Source organism: Sander vitreus, chromosome 12 (genome assembly GCF_031162955.1).
Source record: "Sander vitreus isolate 19-12246 chromosome 12, sanVit1, whole genome shotgun sequence".
Classification (NCBI taxonomy): Eukaryota; Metazoa; Chordata; class Actinopteri; order Perciformes; family Percidae; genus Sander; species Sander vitreus.
The window spans coordinates 24,232,846-24,253,086 of NC_135866.1; the positions used below are offsets into that span (position 1 = coordinate 24,232,846).

The window sequence follows — 20,241 nt, forward strand, 5'->3', positions numbered from 1 at the left end:
AAAAAGCTACTTCCAGGAGAGATTCAGAGCTACAAAGGAGTAGAGGAAATAGTGTATTTTTTATTGGAACATACAGTTGAATAAAGCCCAAGAAGTGGGTCTTGCTGCAGAAGTAGTTTGATACATTTAGAATCCATTGTGAAGGTTAGGTTACACCAGTATTTGAAACAACTTTGGTGGTGGATGTTTTTTAGATTAGACAATGGTACAAATATGTCTCTTGAATAAACTGTGTGAACTTGTCTAGTAAGGACCTTAGCTAACAAGCTTGCTAACTGTGAGCTAGAAAGAGCTTGCTTTATTCACCTTCAATAACCCTTAAATGAATGAAATTATGTACAAGATCAAAATGCCACAACAGAGAAAACAGAAGCTGGTGGGACCAGTCAAGAGTAAATCTTCAGTTGCCATCCTCTGCAAATAAGGACGCTACATTTTCACATCCACGTTCCAAATGCAGTGACCATTTAATAGTCTAATATCTAGTCTTATCTAGTTTAATAAGTCTTGGTGGTGTATTTATTTTTAGTAAACTACAAGATAACCCCCATGAATTCTTATCATTTCCACAGCTTACAAATGTGCAAAATATGTAAACCTTTTTGGTAAAAATTTTTCTCCCAGGCTTAAAAGGAAGGAATTCATGTAAATCCGTGATTATCTTACAGTACATGCAAGTCCCAGGCTACAGAAAAATTCAAACAACACACAAATGCAGCATAGCAGTTATGGCTACCTCTTTTGTGCTTTGTTAGCAGATGTAAAACATCTGTAAACCACTAAACAAATACTGTAAGATAATTGTTTACTGATCTAATCGAGTGAACTCGCATCTCACACATACTTGTCTTGACTACTTCACCACTAAAGTAGTAGTTACATTTGTGGCAGTTGAGTGCTTTGTACTACTACAAACACATGGTAACTTAGTGTTTACTGCTATGGCAGCCAAACTGTGCCGGCTCTTCATCTAAGCAACATTACTGCTTTCGTGGTAGCAAGTGAAGAAATAGCTTATCCTGCATCTTTCTTGCAATTAGTAGAATGGGTTTATGATATCTGCAGGCAGTTTCTCTTGTAAAGCCGGTCAGCAGTGCAGCCATGATGCACCAAACCTTGATTCAATTCTGTTTTTGGAGATTTTATGAACACCGTGTTAATCATGTCTTTGAATTCATTAAAACGTATGTAATGGCACCGTTCCAATGCATCCTCAGCATCGTCACTTCAGCACACCGCTCATCTAAATTAATGGAGTGTTTAAAATGACACCTTTAGCTCTATAACTCCAAGAGCTTACAGATATTTCTCCAGCGTATTTCCCCCATTGTAGCAAAATGTAGCATGTTTGAAATTCTGAGGGAACTTCATCTGACGGCCCATTGCCCGCAGTCGGATTTGGTTAATAAAGTTCAGAGTTGTCCCTTTTTGTTTGGTCTGATAACTCCAAGCCCCTTCATCAGGATGTTACCACAGATTATAGTCTCTGCTCCAGGGGGAGTTGTTCATCTTTCTGAAAATAATGATATGAACAAGAAGAGTAGATGAATATTTAAAGTGAGTGACATTCCTCTTTGATGAAGTACAACTCCTCTATTACAGCGTGTGAGCTCCCCTCTGCAGGCGGTGGGATCTCCTACCAAGCTGCAGCGCCTGGGATCAGCCTCCTCTGACATGCCCAGCTACGCCACGCTACAGAGGGTGTCATCACCCAAACAGTCACCCAGCCGACTTGCCAAGTCCTACAGGTTGGTTCAACTTCAGTCTGACCAGTTGATTTAATAAGGGCTTATTGTTCGGAGCATATTACGCAAAACTTTTACTGGTCCCAAAGCACAAAGGAATTTATCTGCTGATCAATACCAATGACCCAACAATTACTTCAACTGGTGCTAAGATTTCTGGCTTTAATAACGCTACAGGATGTAGTCTGTATCACAATAAAAACGCCCTGCTTGTAAATGTATTAGTCATGTTAGACTCTAGACTAGTGCTAATACTTACGTAGTTTTACATCGTACTTTATCATGCCTCAGCCTGCCTTGGAATGAAAATGGGCTGAAACCAATGTAAGTAGTGCTGAAACAAGCAGTACAACAGATTTACTGCAAATGTTCGCCTGAATATAGTATAAATGTAGCCTGACAAGCCAGACCCACATCAAGATGTTGGGTCTGGGAACTCACCATTGACAGGGCTCAATCCGAGGGGCGGGATAAACAGTTGTCTTTCAAATTCCCTCTGCACGCAATAGGATAGCGCTACAACCAGGCAGAGCAACGAAGAAGGTAGCGGAGCTAGTTGATAGATTAAACTTTTGCCGGATCCAGTCGGCAAAACTCAGAACACATCTTCCTTTTTTAAGAATGACTTCAGTTTCAGACTTCTTAGTTCTTTTTTCAAAGAAAAGCTTAACTCCAAGTCTTCCAGAGTCACGGCCAAAAGCCTATTCGAAAGACCGCTGTTCACCAGCAGCAGCAGCCATAATCCCGCCCACCGACTCTATACACAATGTGATTGGCCAGGCCAGTTTGGTTTTTCCAGCTCGCAAGCTAGACTGACCCTGGCTGCAAAATACATTTGCTGCCGCTAGGGTGCATCTAGATTTCTAGGCTAGTATAAATGTGGTTAAACGAATAAAGCTAGAACACAAGTCTAGTCTCTGTATAGATTTCAGTCCTACACTTTTCTAGTGCCTTGGATTTTGACTGAATGCATTGGGCTCACACATTTCTGGGTGTCAACTTGGACGTTTTTCTAAAATAGTATTTTCTGCAACTGGTCTGCTTAAAGTTTTACTCTACCACAGACAATTAAGGCACTACACGTAGTGGTCTACAGAGTTCTCTGCATTGAATGGGGGTTCAGTGTGCAACTTACAACAAATACATCTTTGATGAAGCTCCTGAAGCACAATCTTTACATTACATTGCAGATGACATACAGTGTTGAATAAGCAGATTGCTGGTGGGCCAGTCATTACAAGCTCATGGTCTGCAGCCAAATGTTGTTCAAACCCACAGAACTTTATTTTAAGTTCTCATGGAGATCCCAACATTTCCAAAGATAGCAAGCATTGTTTGTCAGGCTGAATTTTGGGGGATGTGTACAACATAATGCAAGTTAATATTGCACTTTGATAAAGTAAGGGAACATACAAGAAGGATGGTCGAAATCAAAGCAGCAGAGACAGAGATATCGTATATTTTTGTCCCTAAGATTGGTCAAGATACAAAAACGCTGTATCCTATATTTCCCATAATGCAACTCAATGGAATATTTTCATTAGTGCCTCCCTTCATAGTAAACACCCATGTCTTTCAGATGCCACACCCCCAGTTTTAAATGCAGGCTTTCTGTTTTAGTCTTCAAGCCCAAACCATTTTATTTTCTGAAGCTTGACAAAGCTCCTCCAGAGCTACAGAAGACATTATACGGGCACAGGCTGACTAGTACTGCCCACAACTAGTAAACTAATTCCTTAATTCCCATGTCTATTATGGTCTTAGTCTTTAATGGGACTTAGTTTTACATCATCTCATTGTGGGAAATGTTCATTCCTGACACAACAATTATAAAGTGACAAAAATACCAAATGAAACCGTTGTATTTCCTCCTCCTGCAGCACCTCATCGCCCATCAACATGGTAGCATCTGGAGCCGCTGGCTCCTCCTCCCCCCTTCCTATGGCAGCCTCCCCAGGGGGAAACCACACCTCGTCGCCCATCCACCAGCTGAGCTCAGTGGTGGGTAGCTACGCCACCCTGTCGCCCACCAAGCGTATGCTGCATCACATCGGAGCAGATGGTTACAAGATTTCCCACGAGCTGTACGCCAACGCAACCCTGCAAAGGCCTGGTAGCCTGGCAGGTAGAGGTCAAGACACATTTATTATTACTTTTTTTTTTTTATTTGTGGAGGAGTTAAATGCATTTTGTCATGTATCCACTTTTGGGAATTGTCCCACTTTAAATTTATCTGAAACATATGTAGATGGTTCATTCTAGTCATTGTATTTAAATGTTAACAATGTGCGGATAAATCATCAGTAGATACAATTGCACTTACACTAGAACAAAATAAAGGCCTAAACTGCCCAAAAAATAATTTAAAAAAAAGAGAAAACTACATATTGTATTTTGAATGACCAATCTTTTTATTTTTATTTTTATTATTATTGTTATTATTATTATTGTTATTATTATTATTATTATTATTATTATTATTATTATTATTAATTTAATTAAAATTAAAATGTTGTTAACTACATTTTGTTGTGTGAGAATATGAATTATGGGTTTTCTTTAGTTCCATTGTGTTATTTCGTAACACTTAATAATTGGTATTCATCAGCAGCAGTCAACAGATTAAAGTGCCAGAGTTTGGCTGGAAAATTGGAAAGATATTTGTATTTACAATAGGGGGGCCCTACAGAAAAAGTTTGGGAACCACTGAGTATATGCTCATGTTAAATGTGAAGTGATTCATTTAAAAACTAACGGACAAATGTTACAGATATTTTGTGACTATAAACGGATACAGATAGTAGCTTTGCGTTACACTCAAGTGAGCTATGTGGACTGTACTTGAAGGGAACTTGGAATTAACAAGGGTCCAACAGCAATATGTTTGCCTTGGGCCCCTCAAACAGGTGAATCTGCTCATGGTGGTCATGGCATGTAAAGTGATCAAAACATAACTGCTTTTCTGTAAATGTGTTTTAAGGAGCGATTCAAAAGACAAGATTGACTTGACCTTAAACGTAGTGATCACCTTGACAACCACAGAGTATATAGTTATTCATCCACCCACCTTTCTGTCCGTCTGTCAGTATATCTAATGTCCATTCCCTGTGTGTTCAAGGCTCCAGAGGTTCTTACAGCAGCCAGCACAGTCACCTGGGCGCTGAGCTCCGACCTCTGCAGTCTCCTGAACACCACATCGACCCCATCTACGAAGACAGAGTCTACACCAAACCCAACCTTAGAGGACAAGGTAAGCTGTCATGGGAATATGAAGGCTGAGGAAAATAAAGACATGGGTTATTTATTTAAGATGTAAAGGACTGTGTACAAATACACACTCAACAAAACTGTATCCCAGAAGGCAATGGGAGCAGAAAGGAGGTGTTGGGGAGAGAGTCTGAGCGGAAAGCAAACATTTCATAGGCAGGAATATGCGCGGGGTGTACATGATTTTTATAGATGATATAATGGCATGGTAACAGCTTTGCAACTAAGGTATTTAGGAAAATATTAAAGATGATATGTGAGGGGTGGATGGAAGAAACGAGAAAGGAGGATGGGGACTGACAGGAACAGAATGGTATGGGCTTTCTCTTCTCTCTTTCTCGCTGTTATTAATGATTAATAAATAGTAACACTTAATAGGACAAATTGTTGGGTTGTCAGGTTGTGGAAAACTCTCCTTACTGGGTCCGGTATGAACTAGTCATTGATAAAGTCATTAATAGGGTTAAGATATTCTCACTTTTTAATAAGCGAATGTGTCTTTTGCAAATGTCCTTACTTTGTGGAATTGCATTACCTTAATCACCAGAGTAGCCCTTTAAGAGCTATAGCTACAGTATAAAGACAGACTAAGTGTCAAGCTGGAGGAGGATAAACACCAGCAAAAAAAATAACATTTTCTCACCAGGCAACCCATAAGTTGTTCTTCATTGCTTATAACTGATCTATAATGCATTAGTCATGAATTATTAACCATTAATAAAGCCATTAGCTGTAACTAATAGATGAATTATAAAGGTTACTTAGTAGTGTGGCACCGAAAAGGTAGAAGAAGCTGGAGGGGACAGGTAGTAACACTTGGAGTTGATTAGAGCGAGACTGTAAACACAGAAATGTGCTTCAAATAGTCCAAATTTATAAATAGCTGCAGTGTGCTGTAAATCACCCACTGAACCTTCTAAATTTAAAAATCAGTGAGTAGAACAAGACATCAAATGAAACACTGCATATGTGATGGGTCAAAGAAATACTGTACAGCATACCGAGAGGTAGAACAGTAAAAGTCATTCGTCTGGTCCAGTTTAGAATGGTGTTATATTAAAGGCTGCTGTGCAGAAGGGATTTTCTTGTCCCATCTGATCATGTAGCGCTATTTACCAGATCAGGTAGGCAAATCCAATTGGGGTCTCAATGGCAATTTGTCTCTCAGTCACAGTCTGTTAACTAATTAGTTTCAAGGCTGAAAATTAATCTCAATTAATCCCATGGGCGTTAGCTTGGGTGCTTTGAAATCAAAGCAAATCAACCGTGTCCTAAAATGTTGTCACCGCTGTGCTGCCGGTTTGGTCGCTGGAACGACGTTCCAGTTTTTTTCCCCAAATATGAGAGAAACATCTTATTAATTAAAAGCTTTGAGGTGATGCTGGCTCCCCGCACACACTGATAGGTCACTTTGCTACATCAAAATAATTCAATCATCTCCAGCTTTGTGTCAGTGAATGGAATGGAAGTCAGAAACAGCGGCACTCTGATTGTCAGATTATTTTCTTTTGTTTTACAATGACTTTTTATTACTGTGCAACACAAAGTAGCTGTTGAAGCATGTTTCAAGGTTAATTTAAATAGTTTCAAGATGATAAACAAGCAAGTTGGAAAACAAGCAGACAACACACCTGACTTCGCATCACATCACAACACACACACATTATCACTCAGATGGCAGAAACACTGAACGCTCCGCTGAATCCATCTGAGGTGAGAGAGTAAGGGGATGAGTGTAAGCGGATGAGTGTGGATGTATGTGTGTGTGTGTGTGTGTGTGTGTGTGTGTGTGTGTGTGTGTGTGTGTGTGTGTGTGTGTGTGTGTGTACAGGTGTATAGGAAGAGGTAGGGGTGTATTAGTGTATTAGAAGGAAAGAAACAGAGTGCTATAAGAGGGTCTCTGCCTATGTATTTAATATAATTTTAGAGTAGAGTGAACACACCCATGTCTCAGTCACTCATCACCATTGTGATTGTGACACACGCCACATCTGCATATACCTGCATGCATGTAGTTGTTGCGGAAGGTCTGACACCGATAGACCTGCTTAGGCTCATTGATCTCCTGTTCTGTCACACACACACACACACACACACACACACACACACACACACACACACACACACACACACACACACACACACACACACACACACACTGTTGACTGGATTCTTTTCCGCATCATGACCAGCATTCTCTATTGACACATTTTAATATTGTAGTCTTGAACACACGCACACACACACACACACACACACACACACACTGACCCAACCCAGCGAAGTGAGCTAGAGCAGTATTGACTGTCATGCCCAAATTGTTTCTTAGCTGCTGTTTAACAAAAAGACAATTTCCCTCTCTGTTTGAGACTGACAAAGTAGGTTTGTTATTATGTTTTGATGTCTTTCCATCAAGGCTAGACTACCAGCCATAAACTGCGCTGGGGCCCCAAACCCCTCACTGTGTGACAATTACTTTCCAATTAACTGTAAATACTTGGCACCACTAAAGCAGAATATAAACCGGAATGATAAAAGCTTTAAGAAATACTTAAAACACAATAAACACAGAGAGTGGAGGTTCAGGGGGTGCACATCTCCAAGCATGTTAATCTGTTAACCCGGGTAATCCGGCTGTGCTGTAAAGGAAATGTTTTAATTGTCATTGCCAAGACTTTTTACAGGTGCCTGCACATTATATGTGTTTATTTACCTTTAATTTTTTTGCATGTCTGTTTGATTTGACTGCTTCTGTCTGTTGTTGTCTTTTTAATTATATTTCTCTATTGATCATTTTGTGAGTCCACCTTTTCACCTTAAAGGTGCTGTAGGTAGGATTGTGAAGATCCAGGATTTAGCCAAACAATTTGAACATCAACAACTTCTCAGTCCCTCCCAACTTTCTGCTAAAGCCCAAAACGGTCTCCTAAGCCCCTCCCCCACAAGGGAGAATGAATGCGTGTGCATGAGCAGTGATTGAAACGCAGTTAGACACCCCCCCTGGCCCTGATTGGTGCATCTGAACAGGGAGCTGTGGATTTTTGCAAATCTCACTACAGGCTGTAGGTGGTGCCAGAGGAGCTGGATTTTATTTTAAATGACCTGCTTCATGTAGTTCTACTGGAACATAGGGTCAGTTTCCGCAAATATGACAGAAAGTTAGTTTTATAAGTCTTACCTACTGCACCTTTAAGTTATCTACTGTTGAGTTTTTACTTGAGTTTGCCATATTTATTTAGGCCCTACGTATGAGTGTTTTATTATTTAATTTTTTTTTCTTCCTCCCTCTCTGCTTTTTTCTTCTGTGCTGTTTTGTTCCATTGGTGCTGGTGTTGTTGCGTTTTTTCTCCATTGTGTCTATGTGTACGTGCATCCTTGTGTTGGCACTTGTGTTTGGTTTTGAATTTCTTCTTCCCTTGCTCCCCGGCCCTCCTCGGCTACATCAAATCCAGTGGTGAACCAATTGTACCAAGAGGTCCTCAACTATCTGCTCTGTCCCTACGCTCCTCTTCCTGCTATAGCCCCGCCTTCCCCCGGTGTCGACCCAATCCCCTTGCAGCGAACGGGAAGCCAGAGCGCCACCGGCACCTTCCAGAGAGGCAGCTTCGCCGCAGGAGGTGGGTCGGCTGACTACGCCAACCCGTACCGTACTCTGCAGTTCTGCCCATCCACCGAGTCGCCTTACAGCAAGTCGGGCCCCGCCCTCCCCCCTGAGGCCGTTCTGGGCCGGTCTCCATCAGTGGACAGTATTCAGAAGGACCCAAGGTGAGGAAAAACAAAACATGTATTTATGTCGAATCAGCTTTGGCTTGTTGATGAAGCCCTTTGTTCCGCTCCCTTCCCACTTTCACTGAACTTACTGATGGCCAGATTCACCAAATTAAACATAATTATGCAAATAATATCAATAACCTGGAGGCATTAACATTGAAAAAGAGTTTAATTGCAGTCTTCAAAAGAGTGTCAAAGATTCTAAGTGTAACATGGTGACACCAAACAGTTTGGAGCACCTCAACTAAGAATTGACTGTCAGGGTTTGACTGGTTGAATCTGGGCTTTAGTATGAGGAACACATCACGCCACATTTTTCACTGTCCTCTCTAGTTTGCCTGGTGTTGGGGCATGTTCACAATGCCGTATAAAGGCCTGCGCACACCTCTTGGTCCAATTTAAAAGTTTGTTTTCGCTGTTAGGCGTGGAGTGCCTCTCTGTCAGTGACAATCAGTCACATTCTGTGCAGTAGGTAAGTAGTAAGTCTACATTTAGACCAAGAGAGCGCTGTGTACGAAAGTGGGTGTGTGAGAATGAGGGGGAGAGGGAGCGGGAGAGAGAGACAGTGACAGACTGACAGACAGACAAGAAAAGAGTAACAGAGAGACACGGACAGCGTAATAGCTGTTTTTATCATTATTTTGTCCTGCTTACAATCAAGTTTGAAATACTATTCCAATTGTCTTGGATTTTTCTTTTTTAGCCTCTTTTTTCTGACTAATGACTGCACAGGCATATTGTCGTAGTTGAAGTGTCTTTTTTTTACATTTTAGCTCAGGTGTAAGTAGGAGATATATTTATTTTACTTAAATGCAATATTTCTAATGAGAAAGTCACTTTGTGCTGAACTGCTTATTATACGGTAACATTTGGAAGCACAAGGACATCTTTCTGTCATGAGGATAAGTGACTTTTGTTGTTGTTGGCATTGCTCCCATTGTCCAAGTGTTTATTTCTTTGTGCACATTGCACTCACATTGTCTGTTTGTTCAAGTTTGAGCTCCAGCATCATTGTTGTGTAGCTTCCAGCATCCACACATCTGCACTGCTACATTCAAAGGACTGACTTGTGATGCATGGCATTTTGCTTTACCTTCACAACATGCAGTCAGTGCTTGCACTGTATGAATGAGACAGTGCTATTCGAGTAGCTTGTTGTCCAAATTGCGTTAAAGGGAGGGTCCCCCAAGATTATAATTATACAGGAACATTCTGATCCTGCAGCTGTCAAGTTTCACTGTACAAGCTTGCTGCGCTGCTGCGGTTCTTGCAACTCAAAGAGGAATTGTTTGAAAGGGCATTTTCTTATACTGTATATATATTCCTAATATTTGTGTAAACAAATCCTGTAAAGAGACCAAAACAAACAATGTGTTAGTCCATCTCTCAGAGCTTTTCGGCTTCCCTACCGTGTCTGTAGCACACAGCCTCAAGACCATTTGTTCCTACTGAAGACATATTTCAAACGAAGAAATAGTGCATTTGTTGGGGGCTATTTTCATCTGCTGATTAACCCGCATTTGGTACTCTAGTTGGTATTTACAGCAACAGGATGGTGTCTGTGAGTTTGAGATGTACTTCAGAGCCCAGAGGTCTTTGGCAAAGAGGAACAAGATAAACATGGTTTTGGTAATAAGATCAATTCATTTTTGGTTTTGGTCTTTTCATGGGATTTGTTGTCAAGAAAAATATAGACTAACACCAGCATTATCCTTTAAACAATCACACCCAGTTTTTTGGATATTGGCCAATTGGTTACGTAGCTCTTAAGTGCTAACACCACAATCATTCAAATTAGATTATCCACATAGTTTATATAGGCATAGGCATAATCTATGTGTATTCTATGAATGTGTGAGGTATCCGAAACTAGTAGCATATTGACTAAATAGAAATCCTTGGATTAAAAAATATAATAAAAATATGTACAGTGTATGTTACTGTAGCTTCAGTTTTATTAAAACAATTTCAGGTGAGCAACCATTTTTTTTTCACATGCCACCATCTCAGTAATGTGAGAAAAAGTAGTTGCTAAATACATATATATATATATTTAAATATTGTTTAAATTGAACCTACACATAACAGGCTTAACAGTCATTTACTTGCCATTTAGCTTTACTGGTACAAGTCCTGCTTTTCAGAGATAAAAGCTAGTCATTTTCAATCACACAGAAAAATTCAAATTAATTTTACATGGTGGATTTTGTCATCTATATTCAACAGCCATTTCGATTAACCGGTCAACCATGTAATAACTTGATGTATTCCTTTAAAACAGGATGACACAGATGAGAGAATAGCATTGTTTATATAAATGACATATATTTCATTTGTATAAAGAATACTATTCTCTCATTAAACCATACATGTATATATGGTTTAATGAGGATGTTAGGTGTGTAGTAGGGTCTGTACTCTGCGCAAGACCTTTTAAACGCACAGGTAAACCTGGTATTTTTTAACCTATGGTAAATCAGATTTTCTGCTCGCTGTCTGAAAGTATAGTGATAATTGGCTGTGCAATATCTGAATGTTTCAAACATACTCCACTATGCAGCACCAGCCATGACCTAAACATCCAGTTTGGTGTATGAATGTGCAAAGACCAAGGCGGCACCCAGTTTGTTTTATCATGAGACCCTCTCTTTACCCGACATATTCACCATCTCCCCACCACCCGCTCTAAATGCATGTCCTTCACCCTGCCCACCTGCTCCACCATTGCCTGATAACCAAATGTTGAGAGAGAAAGACTAGGCTAGTCGCTACATATTGATTTCTATTTACTAATCATCACTATTATGACGGTTATTGAATAATTTGTTGCCAGACAGCCAACAAACACATCTCTCTTGTTTCTCTCTGCCTGTCCCCCCTCGATAGGTACGACCCTGAATTCCTTGTGTGGAATCAAAATCAAGCCGAGCAAAGAATGACAAAGTAATCCAACTATTTATTTATACATATTCTGTCTATCTATCTTACCTTTGTCTCATTCACTGAATCTTTCCATCTTCTCTATATGACACTGTGCAGATGTTAATGTTAACGGCCACATGACATCTCTCATTTGTATTGTCACCCATTTAGTGCTTTATTAAACAGAGATCACTTTTATTTTAGCATCATAAATTGTAGACTACATCTAGTGTTGGCTTTCAAAAGCACTTTGCATTTAATTACGCCATAACATTAGAATGGCATCCTCTGTGACCTGAAAACATTAAGAAAGAAGTTAGAAAGAATTACTGATTGCTTATTTGCAATTTGTAAATTGATTTTTAGATTGTAAATATTCCTCATTCTCTCCTTTTGGCTATCTACCGATCCCTCCATCCATTCATTTATATCTGTTGATTTATTCATTCATTTGTGTCCATTTTCTGTCCTGGTGATTTCTGAATGTGCTTTGTAGCTGTTGTATTCATGTAGATGCCCAGTTTAAATTTTGGCACAAGATTTAGATTTTTGAGTTAGTGGCGTTAAACTTCTTATCTCCACCTAAAACGAATATGCACATTTCCGTAGTTTGTCCCAGTTGTTTTGTTGCTGCTTATTGACTAATTTTAGTGGAAGTGTGGTTGAACTTGTCTTTGAATCGTTAATCAATATTTTCCATCCAATAAACCGTTACATTAGCTAACAATATTGGCAGAAACACAACTTTAGCTAGCAAATACTGGCAAAGACGTACAGTATAATGTTAGCTACCAATACTAGCTGGGAAAGCAGTGGGATTCATAACACAGCATATACATAACATTAGCTAACAATAAATACTGGCAGAGTCATAACATTACCTAACAATGTCAGAAAAACAACATTAGCTAAAAATAAATACTGGCAGAGATATAATGTTAGCTAACAATGTCAGAAAAACAACATTAGCTAACAACAAATACTGGCAAAAACATAAAATTAGCTAACAATAAATACTGACAGAGACATAACTTTAGCTAACAAAACTAGCAGATAAAGCAGTGGGATTTGTAATAACACAGCCGAGACAGCATAAGCTAACAATGTCTGAAAAATAACATAGGCTAACAATACTAGCAGAGACATAACATTAGCTAACAATATTTGCAGAAACATAACATTAGCTAATAATACTAGCGGAGACTTAACTTTAGCTAATCAACACTAGCAGAAACATAACATTGGCTATAGCCTACTAGCAGAGACATAAGCTAACAATACTAGCAGAGGAATAACTTTTGCTAACAATACTGGCAGATATATAACCTTTCTGAAATAGATGCTGCTTTGTGGTGAAACAGGTCATGCAGCAAAATCAATTTCTGAGGAAGTGATTTAGGCAACGAAAAGGATACTGTTTTACCCATAGACATATACTGTATGTCTATGGTTTTACCAATCAGGATCTTTATTGTGTCATTTTTTGGGCTGCGTGCAGGCTGTTAAATAAACGGCTGCATTATAGTTCTTTCCTCCGTTTGTCTTTGACATGATCAGTTTTTTGTTATTCATATATGAAAATTGTAGTAAATTACATCATAGTTTTTGTTCTCAAAGGTTACTCCTTATATAGTTGTAGTCTTGTTTTAGTTGTCGTCTTGGAAAAAAGGTCGTTGACAAAAGTTTTTCACATTGTTTTCAAAATTAACACTGGGCGTGTCTCATCCACTACAAAGTTTCCTCTAATATCTCTGATGAAATGGAGTGGATAGACTATGTGGAGAAAGAAATCAGCATCAGCATAGCAAATAGATGATAACTGGAAGTGTGGCCATTTCCACCTTCTTGAGCTGGCTCCCTTATGATACCTTTATCCTGTAAAAGCCTCAAACAAACTTTTGATTTGTCAAGTTACACACTGCCACAATCTTGCAAATCAAGACACGTTACTGTGGAGACAGCCTCTTATGCACTGCCAATAATTTATGGAAACGTTCCCACTAACACAAAGAAAGATTTTGTGCTAGACAGGATCCGACCTGATCATGAAAGTGCCTCTTTTTATTTCATGCTCATGAGCCCAGTAAGAATCTCTGATCCATATTCAGTCACAGGGTTGAGATGGACTCCATGTGGTGTGTGTGTGTTTCTCAGCTCTGCCTGACATCTCCTGACCTTTCGTTCATCTCTTCCAGCCTCAGTGGGCCAGTCAGTCAGCCATGCCATTACACCCTCAAACACACACACGCTGTCTAGGCAACACAAACATATACACACACTTTTCTTTTTCTTTCTCTAATTTTCTCTTTGCCTCAGTCTCTCTTTGTCTTTCTATTCATTCATTTTCTCACTCTAACCTCCTTCCCACATTGAGGACAAGGTGGGTTTAAAATATTACTGGTTTTGGACTGATTGGGTTTATTAGGTTATATTTTATATATTGTGAAACTGAAATGCTTGTTCATCTAATACAACAATATATTTCTTTAACATTTCCATTTGACAACATATTGCAGCATCTAAACTACGCTGCCAATCTATGAATGCACAGTATTTCAACAGTAGTTCACTGGTGCTTCTCCAATGCAATCAAGTTTCCTGTGAAAACATAAATAATTAACTTTTTACAGTGTAAAAGTTGAGATTTAAAACGGAAATTCTGGATCTATAAGTTTGCAGACCTTTTTGTTCTGTAAGATTCAGTTAGCCTACCTTGAGGCAGCCAGTCCAGAGGCCTGTACTACGAATCAAGATCAACATGCCCTGGATTTATTTCAGTTACCCAGCTTCACCTAACCTAACAACCGCGGTCCCGTAAGCTGTGTCACGACGGTGGTTAACAACTAGTTCAATCAACCCAGGGTTTCCCAATCCAGCGATGCGCGCGTTCACATAAAAGAGGCTGTGTTTGCACAGCATGACCATTCGCAAACATCTACCAGAGCCGCATATTTTACATAAGAAAAGCAAACTATAATTCTACATAAATATGAAGAACACAGACACGGTTTTACAGGCAAAACGCAATACAGTCGCTGCTTCCTAAAACAGGAAGGAAAGCTGGCAAAAAAATAGCCGACGCTGTAAATGCGTAAATCACAACGCTTATCAATATCACTTCCCCATCAGTCAGGACCAAGATCTGACCATGATTACACTTGTGCTTTCCATAAACTGTCATTGCTTTAGCCTGTTATTTCAGTTGCAACCCTGGCAGTAAGCGATCGTGAGAGAAAATAAAAATATAAAAACATAATTCAAACCGATGTGTGCATTGGTAACGTACGGCTCAAATAGCCTACGTAATTCCCTCCGCTGAAAATCTTTCATAACAATACCTATCAGGGAATGTTAACGGGGTTGTCTGTCTCTAAATGTTTTAACTTTTATGAGCACACCTCTCTCTCTCCGCGCACCGAGATCTACCGGATCTTCTAAGAACGGTGACGCCGTTATCAATAGAGTATTGATTGGTCAGTAGGCGGTGCTTTTACACCTGTTGATCTCTAATCTCCAACACAACCTGGTTAGGTGTTCAGCATAAGTTACCACAGTGATTTAACCCGGTAACAAGTGATCCACCGTCGTGATACACAAAACCCTGGGTTGAACCTGAAGTTACCTCGTTAACGCCAAATCTTGCTTCGTAGTACAGGCCTCTGTTAAAAGTCTACAAAAGAAATAGAACAGAAGGTTGCTCTTGACAGAACAGAATATATTAGAAAATCCTCAGTAGCCAGCTAGCAATGATCAATTCTTCTCCCTTAAGGTCATTTACTAAACAGCAGTTCATGCAATAGTCCAATATCAGCAATTTGAACTCTAGACTGGATACAGAATAAAATACTGTTGTAACTTAACAGGCTATGTTAAATGTTTTACACCCGTTTAAACCAAATTTTCAAAATGAAAGCATGGGAAATTGCACATGGTGATTAAGGACAAACCTAATGAAATGCCGCTTAACTTAACTGCCAACATGAGCAACTTTTAGCAAGACTGCTTGAATACATTGACTGTGGGGTGGAGACAAAAGATTATTCAGTTCAGGCTTTTAACTCTTTTATTATGCCATTAACTCCTCTGTGCCTCCAACCAGTGCTTCAAAACATGGTATGCTTGGTATGCTATTTAAGAATCATGTAGTTAATTGAATTTATTATATCTGATAATTGGACATTGATCTTGAAAGTCTATTGTTTATGATCATACCCAATCCTAAAACATATTGTAATGATTTCCTATATTGTCAGAAAAGCTATTTACTTTGTCATTTTGTCACATGTATGATGACACACTGCCCGTTCCGGTTTGCTTATATATAAACACAATAGTTTTTATTCACAAAAATGATGAAATAGTTTTTTTATAAAATATATATAATGACTTTCTACTGAAAAGTATATGACTTTATTCTCCAATTTTAGTTTTGTTTTCGCTCCTATTTACTCCTTTTATAAGGCAATGCTTGATTTTAGTTTGTATACTTGTCATTAGGCTGCATATAACCATTTACAGCGTATCACTAAATCAGCAGTGCATACCTCAACTAATACAGAGAATACCTGTGAAGAAAGTGACCCCATCTTAATTACATGCTGTTCAGTAAAGAACAAATGACACTGTGGGTCTGGAGAGAGAGAGAGAGACAGAAATGAGAGCTCACACATGCTACAACATAGCAAGGACAATTATATGGACTGTTGAGTTGAACCGCTGTTGATTAGTTACTCTGCCAATCACTGTATCAATCAGCTGAACTTATAGTAGACGGATCCCCGGTGGTCTGTTGCTGCTGGTCTGAGGTCAGTATGTTTTGTGATACTAACCAATACAACAGTGGGTTAGGGTATTTCCTTTTCTATATATTATGGTTTGCTATAAATACACTGTAATGTTTTGGTGTTAATTAGCCACTTGAAGTTCTTAGATGTCCCACTAAAAAGTGAGTACAGTGAGTCAGCACCCTTGTCAATTTATTTTTGACTTCCTTTATTCCTTCCTCCTTTCTTCGTCTTATGTGAGTTTACTCTCCAGGTTTACCATACTTGTCTATCTGTATTTCTGTCTCTCTATCGGGTAATGAGTCATCAAATTCATCAAATTCACCCCCCTCCCCATGCCCAATGGTGGCAACACACACAAATATATACCCAACACAAATCGCATAGTTCGCTCTCTGGTTTCAAATTGCTCTATTCCCCAAAAACCCTGACTCACAGGAAATCCCTTTCAGCCCGATATAGCAGTGATCATCATCTGCCTGCAGCCCTCACATTACAGCGCCTCGCCCTGCTTTCTGAATACATAATTCATAGATTGTTTCTTTATTTACCGGGTTTAATTGCTGGTTTGCCTGCATCTTGTATTGTGGTGTAAATGTTTTGGCTGTGGTTGACTCGATCGCCCAGAAACACACACTCGCACACCTAGACAAGTGGTGAGGTGAGATAGCCCACCTGGCTGGTTGGGGACAAAGAGTAGATTGACAGTTTGTCAGTACTTTGTCCCAGTCCACTGGGTTACCATTTGAAACATTAGGCTCCCTTGGGGGATTTCATAGTCACACACAGATACACACATGCACACTTACATATACCATTTTTCTGAGAGGAAATAAGTCAGTAAATATCTTTCTCACACATAACATTATACAGTTCTTTTCTCTCTTTTTCCAATGCTCCTTTTTTATTGACAGTATTTCCCCCTCTTAATTCTGACTTGTTAAAATTGGAGCCATCTGCAGGACAGAAGGGTAGAGGGACAAGGTTGTAGTTAAACTAGTAGTCTTTGCCAGACCCTCCTCCAAACCGCGCTGAAGGAGGGTCTGGCTACGCCACATAGCATTCGGGGATGGGAGGAAAACATGCTCTGGTTTAATGGCATTTCTTTAAACCAATCAGAATCGTCATGGGCGGTGCTAAACTCCACACAGAGCCGCTGCAAAATAGTCGTGTGAGAGAAAATTCAGATTAAAAAGATAGTCTAACTAGCTGTCTCAATTTACCATGCAGAGTTTTGAGGAGCAGTCAACAATAGTCCTCATAAATCCACCGAATTTAAAATTCCAACACAAAGAAAGCGGAAGGAAACTGAAACGGAAAATACATGCATCTGGCGGGATTTCCTGCAGCACTGGAGCAATCCCGGAAGTGGAACGCGAAGGATATAGACTATTACTATAACTATTACAACTATAACTAGTGACTGCCAAATGTAACCTCAAGTAGCTTCGTCAACCTTTTTATTTATTTTCTGAGGCCACATTTTTTATGTATTAATGGAAGACCAATTCTATTACGATTATATTTGCTGCTAAAGATAAGCTGGTTACATCACCTGTGAAGTTTTAAGGAATGTGGGGGAGTTTTCAGGCTAAATATCTTTTGTAATTATCTTTTCTTTATTCTTATTATGTTTTTTTATGTGTTCCAGAACAGCATTGCTATTCAAATATGTTGCATATTGTTTTCTAAACTCCAACACTAAGACATTAATCAAACATTGCCAGAGTGAACACTTTTGCCCAAAGTTCACAGATGGCTCTGTAGTGTTTGCTCATCCTGCTGTGATGTGTTAGCACAGTGTGTGGGACTGGGAGCACCATACCCTCCTGTGATCCCTTGTCTCTGGAACGAGAGAAACACATGCATACACGCATCGAAGGAGAGAGAGAGAGATGCTGAGTGAAAAGTAGCACGGCTCCAGGCTAGAGTTAGTGAATGAATGAACCATTATAGTACAGCTTTCTGGAGCAGGCACACAGGAGAGAAAGACAGTCTCTTCTTTTCATTTAGTTTCACTGCAACTGTAGGTAAATTATTTTTAGAGCAGTCAGTCTGCTTTAAAATGTAGTTTTGTTTTAGGGATTTATCCCAGAACAGCAACACATTGCACAACATGTCATCTGTATGTTCAGTTTAGCTCATGCTTTAAGTTGTGCATCAAATCTATGTTGAATGTGTACATTTGTTTTCCGTGTGTGTGTGTGTGTGTGTGTGTGTGTGTGTGTGTGTGTGTGTGTGTGTGTGTGTGTGTGTGTGTATGTGTGTGCGTGCATGCGTGAGTGCGTGTGCGCGCCCCCGTGAAGCATCACAGCCTGAGGCCTTGGGTTGAATTTGATCCGCTGTGATGTGCCGCTGTCTCTCTGGGGCCGCAACTATTCTAGTCCCTGGCTCTGTCATTGTGTGTGTTCTGTTTTTTGCATGTTCGTGTTTATTTCTCACCTATTCAAGGCTCCTGTCATCTCAAAATGTGCTGTGCACAGTGGTGTTTTTCCCTGTTCTGGTGTTCTGAAGCATACTTGTATGTTTTTTGTAAGTGTGTGTGGCTGTGTCAAATATTCTGTGCCTGCAGGCTGGCAATGATTAGACTGTTGCAAAGAAACTCCCGCACACTGTCTAACTTAAACAAAAAATATAAAGTTTAACAGTATAGGCACTAGACTAGCTCTAGTACCGAAACGTGTGCGGGAGTTTCTTTGCACCTTTTGACCAGCTTCCCCCCCCCCCGATGCACCTGTCTCATGTTGTAGATGTGCAGTATTTTTATTGTATTGAACAATTAAACTGTCCCTTCATTGATTCAAGTGTTAACTGGCCATTCTATTATATGCATAAAGTACTACTTGTGTGTGTGTGTGTGTGTGTGTGTGTGTGTGTGTGTGTGTGTGTGTGTGTGTGTGTGTGTCTGTGTTTTCTTGTTTGTGTGTGTGCATGTGTGTCTGTAGTTACATGTGTTTGCCCCCACTTTGACCTCACACTTCTAGAAGAAGACTGAGAGATAGAAGAAGGGACGCAATGAGAAAAAAAAGAAAGAGAGTGAGAGTATAATAATTATTGTAGAGTGCTGCCAGTGCCAAAGTGCCACTTTGGCCTTCAAGTAGTGGTTATCCCTTAGCCACTGATGTACTGGTAACATCACTGTGTGATGTTTTGATGAGTAATGGACCTGAAAAGCACTATTGCAACCTCATTTCACCATTTCAGTAGTTGCACCTTTCAAGAAAATGATGGAGAAAACATCAGTGTTGATGGACTCATATGAAAGCTTCCTGTGAGCTATTGAATGTGTCCTCTTGTAGCTCAAACAATTACAAAGTGTATGAGTTGAGTGGATATCCCTGATTATTCAGTATCTAGCGAGGTTTTTACTGCACCGTGACGTGGTCAACTTGTTGAACTCAAGCTCCATTGTTCACCCTTAGTTATATAGCTTAAACAGAACTTCAACTGTACTGTATAGTCATTTGTTGTACTACTAGCAGGGTGTGATTTTCCACAGGGATGCATGGGATTTCCCCCTTTATGTTCTATATATCCCTGCCTCCGCTGAATTATTTTTACCCACAGTGGGGACAAAATGTATTCCCCCCCCCACTTCACCAATGGACCATATATTATATACCTAAAATAGAAGTATTTTAAACTAAGTAAAGCGCTGTAACATGAACACATAGTGCCATAAAACGATAAAATCAGAGCGGCAGTTGCTGGTTGTATTCAGCCACCACAGAGCTCCAGGACGCCGGCTACGG

At 39.8% G+C, this 20,241-nt stretch overlaps 1 protein-coding gene across 1 annotated transcript in view; it reads left to right on the forward strand.

Moving 5' to 3' along the window:
- The window catches only part of LOC144527041 (catenin delta-2-like), a 162,433-nt gene that overhangs the window by 94,807 nt on the left and 47,385 nt on the right, over nucleotides 1-20,241 (forward strand). Inside the window, exons 8-12 of the mRNA XM_078264871.1 lie at nucleotides 1,603-1,748; nucleotides 3,626-3,876; nucleotides 4,864-4,995; nucleotides 8,534-8,777; nucleotides 11,670-11,726. Coding sequence (XP_078120997.1) covers nucleotides 1,603-1,748; nucleotides 3,626-3,876; nucleotides 4,864-4,995; nucleotides 8,534-8,777; nucleotides 11,670-11,726 — 830 coding nt within the window. The remainder of the gene's footprint in view (nucleotides 1-1,602; nucleotides 1,749-3,625; nucleotides 3,877-4,863; nucleotides 4,996-8,533; nucleotides 8,778-11,669; nucleotides 11,727-20,241) is intronic.